At 53.6% G+C, this 7,196-nt stretch overlaps 2 protein-coding genes across 2 annotated transcripts, besides 3 other annotated features; both read left to right on the top strand.

Annotated features, from left to right (window-relative positions):
• Position 1: 1 nt before the first annotated feature.
• Positions 2 to 1,366, top strand: TraAM80_08376 (uncharacterized protein; the record flags this gene model as incomplete). The annotated part of the gene is made up of 1 exon (XM_029385128.1): positions 2 to 1,366. A coding segment is annotated over one exon (1,365 nt), but the record flags the coding sequence as incomplete, so codon positions are not given.
• A 42-nt stretch (positions 1,367 to 1,408) lies between these two features.
• Positions 1,409 to 1,435: a microsatellite.
• A 714-nt stretch (positions 1,436 to 2,149) lies between these two features.
• On the top strand, positions 2,150 to 6,646 carry TraAM80_08375 (uncharacterized protein; the record flags this gene model as incomplete). Its single annotated transcript, XM_029385127.1, has 1 exon — positions 2,150 to 6,646. One exon carries the CDS (start codon positions 2,150 to 2,152, stop codon positions 6,644 to 6,646), a length of 4,497 nt encoding a protein of 1,498 aa, XP_029235162.1.
• Positions 6,647 to 7,028: 382 nt separating this feature from the next.
• Positions 7,029 to 7,048: a microsatellite.
• Positions 7,049 to 7,164: 116 nt separating this feature from the next.
• Positions 7,165 to 7,196: a microsatellite.

Genomic DNA, 7,196 nt, shown 5'->3' with positions numbered 1-7,196 from the left:
GCAGAAGAGTACGAAGCNGTTTCCACAGCCAAGCGGAAGGCAGAGGCAGAGCGCGACAACGTGCAGCAGCAGCTACGTGCAACCAAAGGAGGAGCTAGATTCTCTTCGGCAACGGGTTGAGACGCGACGCGCGCAGATCTCCGGGCTGTCCCCGTCAAACAAGCCGATGGCGGCGGGCTCTACAGGGCACGTGCAGTCCTCCCCGCATAAGGCGGCGTCCCCTCTATACACCGTGACTGCAGAAGAGTACGAAGCTGTTTCCACAGCCAAGCGGAAGGCAGAGGCAGAGCGCGACAACGTGCAGCAGCAGCTACGTGCCACCAAAGAGGAGCTGGATTCTCTTGGTGATGAGCTGGAAGTTGAGAAGCGGAATGCGTTTGAATTGTTCACCGCTGGTGCGGATATGAAAAACCTGGCAGGACGTGATGGTGTTATCCGTTGTCAATCTCCAGTACAGGGGTCGACAGGAGATGAGGGCACGGTGTTGTTTTCAATGTCGCAGGCATCAGGGTGTTCTCCTTGTTTAAGTAAATCTGGTGCAAAAGATGGTTGCACGCGTTTCCAGCCCGTAAGGTGGACACGGTACTGTTATAGGTTGGGTACAGGTTGGGCCCGTCTTGTAAGTCAGTACCGCCAGCTAGTTGGGGATGTTCTTTTATTAGAGATCTCCCGTGCAACCTGCCTTCCTTGTGATTACATTCGTCATGTTGAGTTTGCTCCTGGGGGCTTGTCAGCCGAATTTGAGGTGGGGAAAACTAAAGAATTTCTGGACGTTGACGGTTGTTTGAGGCGTTACTCGTTTGGCACGTTATCTGCATTGATGGAACTTAGTTGCAGTGGAGTCAGGCAGACGTCTTTTGCGTCTGAAAATGGAGTGGATGCGGTAAATAAATCACCGATGCAATCGACTGAGAGAACGCAGTCACGTTCCCCAATCGCGCCGATAAGGTTGGAAAGCTTTAATGTTGGCTTTCCGATGAAAGAGTTGGAAGTGTTTCGCAGTCGACGTGCCCTCGCCATTCGTATTCGTTGGTTGGAGGATACGCTTCAGCCCTCGTATGGTTTATCAAGAGGCCTTGATCCATCTTCTCCAGTGGATCCATATGAACTTCAACGCGAACCCATTTATTGTGTAACCATAGATGAGTACCGTGCCGTACTGCGGCAGTATGCCGCTGTCTGTTGCAGCAAGGCGGGCGATGAGGACAATGATAATGGCACACGGCTGTGGAATGAGCATGTGGTTGCCAGGGCTGAGGAAGAGCGGCGGTTCACGCAGCAGCTGGGTCAGTCAGACCCTTGTTATGTGTACCACAGTGATAGTAGCAGGAATAACAAACTTTGCAAAAGAAATAACGGAACGTAGTATGCGGTTGAGAATAGCAAAAAACATATATGTGCGCCTGTGTATATAAATATATATAAATATATATATCGAGAGGATGTGACGTCCGTATATCATTATTATTTTATCCTGTTATTTCAGGTCCTGATTTTGTACTTTACAAAGGCACTATATATATATATACTCTTTCACGAACACTTGACTGACGGATTGGTCTTATCAGGTGTCTTATGAGGTGTGGAGTGAAGGAGGAAAATAGAGAGGTGTTAAGTCAAAAAAAAAAAAAAAACAGGACAACGTATTGGCCCCTCACCAAAAAATGATACTTTTTTTTTTTTAAAAAAAAGGTTTTATTTTGACGTTCTGTTGGTTTGTTTTTGAGTGCGCCGTTTTGATTTCACTGAAAAGACACTGATGAAGGAATAACCTGGTAGAAGATGGTGTGTGTAGAGCCTGGGCAGAGGGCTGGATGTAAAGGTTATAATGGAGTACTTTAAACAGAGATAGCACTCGCAACGGCAGGTTGCAGCGAAATTAAGAACTAAAGGAGAGAATAGGAGAGGAGAGGTGTCGCTTGGTTTCTCTTTTTTGCGCTCTCACCTTGTGGGGGTATCCTATCGGCATTTGTCACTGTCCCCACAGTCTCTTATGTTTCGTTCCGTCACGTCTTGTTGTTTTTTGCCTCCCTTTTTGTCGTCATTGTTGTTCCGCCGTTGGTGTTGCTTCGAGGCTTTGAGAGGTTGGCGTGTGTGTCTGTGGCGTGCACGAGGACACGTCGACTAAGAGAGTGTCGTAAGAAGTGCAATGGCGGAGTCGAGGACGTTGCCGCGCGGGCGCGGTCTCCGCTCCATATCAGCAGGTATGAAACCCGGTTGCGCCATTCCCACCGCGCAGCACCACTCATCCACGACGCGCGGGGCGGAGGCCGACGAGGTCGGGGACGTACATGAAGAGGTGATGACGCTACAAATGTTATTGCGGGAGCGCACTGAGCAAGTGGAGCGGTTCCAGGCGCTTCTGAGTGAAAGGCGGCTACTCCAGCGGCATGATGAAGCTCTTGGAAAGCGTATGCGGCAATACGAGGAACAGCTGGTGCAGCTGGGCCTTGCCGTGAGGGAACTTATTCCCACGGCGAAGGGGGAGAAGGGGCCTGCGGTAGATGTAGCGGACAGGGGGCCGTCGTCGCCGCCGATATCTGTGCGTGAAATCATGGATGGCGTCTATCAGCTGCGTTACGAGAAGCACCGCCTAGAGGAGGCGTTAGCAAAGAGGGAGCGTGAGCTAGACGCCGTCCGTGCGGAGCTTCAGCATGCGCAGGGGGGCGACAAAGTCCAGGAACTGCCACTGCAAACCGAAGTGACGGGAACGAATGCCTGTTGTACCACCGCACCCACGCAGACAGCGGTGGAGGAAGAGGCTGGGGTCTCTCTTGAGCATCAACTGGCAGAGGTGCGGGAAAAATTATCCTGCGCGGAAAAAAAAATTACGGTGTATCAGGGGGAGTGCAGTACGATGCGGCAGGTAATTCGTGAGCGGGAAAAAGAGGTTTTGGAGTTGCAGCGTCAACACCGAGAGGCGGTGGGCACCCGATCAAAACAACCAGTCCAGGTAGAAGAACAACAACTTTTTTCCTCCCAGTGGAAAAACACGAAGAAGCTAATCTCATCGCGGCACCGCAGTTTTTTTCATGGCGCGGAGTGGCTACAGATTTTGAATGAAAAACCCGAGGCAGTGCGGACTGCCTTTTTGAGGGATGCATCGTTAGAGTTATGTGCACCGTGTGGGTTTATCTCTGTGGTGGAGATGCAAGCGGGGTCTGATTTTGTTGCCATTGAGGTGGAGGTGCGCCGTCCTGCCTCGCTTGCTGACGACAAGGTGGAGTTGATTTTGCTGCAATGCCGCTTTACGGAGATGCAGCGGCTACTGGCACTCCGGCACGAGCCAAAGGAGGGCTGGGACATGGTGCAGGCGCAACTGCGGGAGGCACAGAGCGCCATGGCGACCAAAGAGCGGGAAGCTTTGGAGCTGCAAGAACGACTGCAGCGCGTGGAGAGACTGCTTGCTGAGCACCATGACGAGCGCGAGGCGGAAGACCGGTGGATGCATGAGGCTCTCGACGAGACTGAAAAAACGGTGATGGTGATGCACAAGGAGGTGAAGGAACAGCGGGAGAAAGAGAAGAGAATGGAAGCGCGGCTTAACTCTGCCACGGAGTTGCTCGAAGTTCGTGAGAAGGAAATTTCTGAACTTACAGTCCGACTGCAAACAGTAACCGCAGAGGCAGAGCGACAAGAGGAGCGTGCCGCTGAGCGACTTGACGAGTTGCGCCGTAGAGCCTCCACCGAGCTTCGTGGTGTGGAAGAGAAACGGCGTCAGGAGCTCTCCACTCTGCGGCAGCAGCACCAACAGCAACTTTGCAAAGTCGCCGAAATTTATCGGCCAGTCACACACTCGCTTACACTTGATTGCGACCCACACGCCAGGGAAGCAATGGCATTACTGAACTCCAAGGGCAGTGATATTCTGCGGGCCCTCGTGCTCAACGAAGCCGCTATCGCCGTCAACGCCATCCCACGGAAGGTTGTTTCGCTCACATGCACTGGTAACGAATTTCGGGCGGAGGTGCAACTGCAGGTAAGCACCCTTGCTTTGGATGAGGCATGTGTGGTGGAGAGTGTGCGGCACTTCCGGGCTCCTACAGCGACACTCTTTCTGCAGCAGTGGGTCGAGGCAAAGGAATTGGTGGAAGACCGCAACCGGGAGATTCAACGCCTTACGCAGGAGTTAGCGGCGATGAGTGCAAAGGCGGAGGAACTTATTGCGCGTAACGCACAACTCACGTCAGAGGCGGAGGTTAAACTCCGCAAAGAGCGTGAGCACCCCTGTGATACCGAGAAGCGAAGCACGGCCCTTGCGGAGGAGGTTTCCCGCATTCGTGAGGCTCTTGGCATGGACGACACGTCACAGTCCCTCCCAGCGCGTGTGGCACGTCTTGGGACGGCGGTAGCAGAGGCAGAGCAATCGAGGGAGGAACATGAGAAGAAGTGTCGTGTTGAGCGAGTGCGGGTGCAGTCGTCTGGACAACAGCTGTGTGGGACTGAAAACGAAAAGCATCAGATGTATCGCCGTCTCGCGGAGAGGTTGCGGGAGTCAAAACAGGACCTGGAGAGGGCTACAGAGGCTCTTGAGTCACTGCATGGCGAACACCGGCAACTGCTGGATAGACATGCCTCCATACAACGGCTACTAGACCGGCAAGAACAGGCGCTGATAGAGGTGCAGGCGACACGACAGCACAAACTTCAGCTGCAGCGAAAAGGGGAGAACCACGACCCCTCGAAGCGTGTGGCCGGGGATACCGAAACGGCCGTAGAAGAGAGGCATGATGTTGTCGCCGCACTCCATAGTGCATATGCAGAATACGACGAGGTGTACGAAACATTAGAGAGCTGCACGCGGAAGTGGCGGAAAACGGAAAAGCTGCAGCGAGACAAGCTGCAAGAGCGTGAGAAGGAATGTAACGAGCTCCGTGCACAGCTTGCGATATTGCAGCAGGAATTGCGGCGGCGACAGGAGGAAGCCACTACTGAGGCGTCCGATTGCAAGCACAGTGAAGTGGAGCGCGATGAACTGCTAAACCGCATTCAGAGCGAAATGCAGGCACTTACTGGACGGTTGGCGAAGAATGATGCCCTACAGCGTGAAACCGAGTCAGCTAAGAGGGCGCTCGAACAGCAGGTGGCGAGGTTGCAACAACAGTGTGACGCTTGTGAGGCTGAGCGAAGGCAACTGCAGGGGGCATCCACCATCCTGGAGACTGACAGGGCTGCCCTGGAGAAAAAGGTGGGGAAGTTGGAGAGTGAGATGCAGAACCGAGGTCAGTGGGCGGAGGAGGTGATGCGGCGGTTGGTAGCGGAGGAGGATGCACGTCGAGCTGCGGAGAAGGAAGTGGAGGCTTTGAAGCGGTCATATGCGACGACACACAAAAGAACAGGAAGTAGTGGTGGTGGAATAGAAGAAAGCACGAGAGCGGCAACTGTGCAAGAAGTAAATCGACTACGTAATTTTTGTATACAAACTCTTAGGCTGCCTCTTACGGTGAAGGAACAAACAATCAGTGACGTCGTTGCCTTTCTGGAGCAGCATCGCGGCTTGGTGGTGGAGGAGCAGGAGAAGTTGGCGGCAGCCCTCGCGTCCATGAGCGAGGCATCCGTGTTGCTGAAGCAGTGCATGGCCGCCACAGAAGGGCACAAGGAAGGAGTCATGCGGAGGATGCCAACGTCAGGGACTTCAGGTAAAGAGTCTGCAACTGGTGATTTACGTGCCTTTGGCCGCTCTCTTACGTACACCGGCGTCAGTGGCGGCGCTGCGGCTCGCTTCGGGCTTCCCCCTACACTGGCCAGCAGAAAATTCGCTACACCAACGCCCCTGACACGGTTAGAGAGTAGTCACAAACACCTTCAGCGACAGTCTGTGAAAAAGACGGCCCCGTCAGTTGCGCTGGCTTCCACGGCGGCCGAGGTTGTGTCTTTGTCCCAGCTGCTCGCCGGCGTCGTGGCGCAATGGCGGGACAACGCGAAGCAAAAGGTGGTGGGAAATATTGCGGTGTCGAAGAAATGTTCTGATCCGTCAGAAGCATCTGGACGAACGCAGCATGTCCTCCCCAACGCGCAGCAGCATCAGAAGGGATCTCGACAACGATCCGACTTTGAAAATGAAGTCACAACGCTAAACTCCAACTGTAGCAGCGACTTTTTGCGCCGCAGCCGTGCTCATGCGTTGTGTGTTGCACTTTCTGTGAAGGACCATTTGCACGACGCGTTGGCCACGCTGCAGTCTGTGCTGCATGCCTTCCACAAGGAAACCCACACCCTGAGTGGCCGCTTTGCGGCCGACTCCATCCACGACCTGCGGATGTCAGAGGGGTGCGTCATGTACGCGCTGAAGCGTATTTCACAGTCCGCCGACGCCATTTTTTCGCCGAAGGAGCGGCGCGAAATTGAGGCAAGGCGTGGTGCTGAGTACTTCAGCGTTCCGGTGGGGTGGCACGACGACGACGCTTCAGCCGCGTATGACCAATCGCCGCCCTTCCACACACCGAAGAGACAGAGGCAGCCGGGTAACACTTTGGTGTTGCGTGACGTCAACGTTTCGACGTCGCCGTCGCGCTCGTGTGAGAAGCAAGAATCTGATGGCGTGCGCAATGGAGTCGCGGTTGCGGAGTACCGGCAGAACCTGAGCCCAGAGGACAACAAGCTCATTCAGTGGGCTTTGCTAGAGGCCCGTCGACGCAAACGGTGATGCATGTGGGATGGAAAAGCGAAGAGATGACCATTTGTGTAGGAGTGTCTTTTTGAACGAATGGAAGGGCGGAGGAGGAAGGGTTTTGTTGTATGCAGCAGAGGAGACCGACACGTACACGGAATAGCCTGGGTGCTGACTTCCTGCACACTTGCACGCATTTGCAGGGCGAGAGAGGGAGAGAATAAACACACACACATGCACACACGCAAAAAAAAAGAGGAAAAATGAATTGCAGTATGGACTGCAAATACACCTCTGCGCACGGATGTGTACGATGCCTCTGTGTAAAGTGTTGGTGATGGTGTTCGTGGCAACTTTGTGTGTTACGGTGGGTTTTTCGGACTGTCGTTGCTGCTTATATTTTTTTCCTCCTCCGTAATGATGGTGGTGGTGGTGGTGTTTTTGTAGACGTCTTTTTTTTTGTTTCCTTTTCCATCATTAGAAATTGTTTTTCTCTTTAGGTTGTTGCTTTCTAGATCCTTTTGTCGGCATCTATGTGGGTATTGCGCATGTGTTCTCTCTCTCTCTCTCTCTCTCTCTCTCTCTC

The sequence above is a fragment of the Trypanosoma rangeli genome, assembly GCF_003719475.1.
Source record: "Trypanosoma rangeli strain AM80 chromosome Unknown Tra_15.4_contig_00407, whole genome shotgun sequence".
Classification (NCBI taxonomy): Eukaryota; Euglenozoa; class Kinetoplastea; order Trypanosomatida; family Trypanosomatidae; genus Trypanosoma; species Trypanosoma rangeli.
This window is presented reverse-complemented; position numbering and strand designations above follow the sequence as displayed.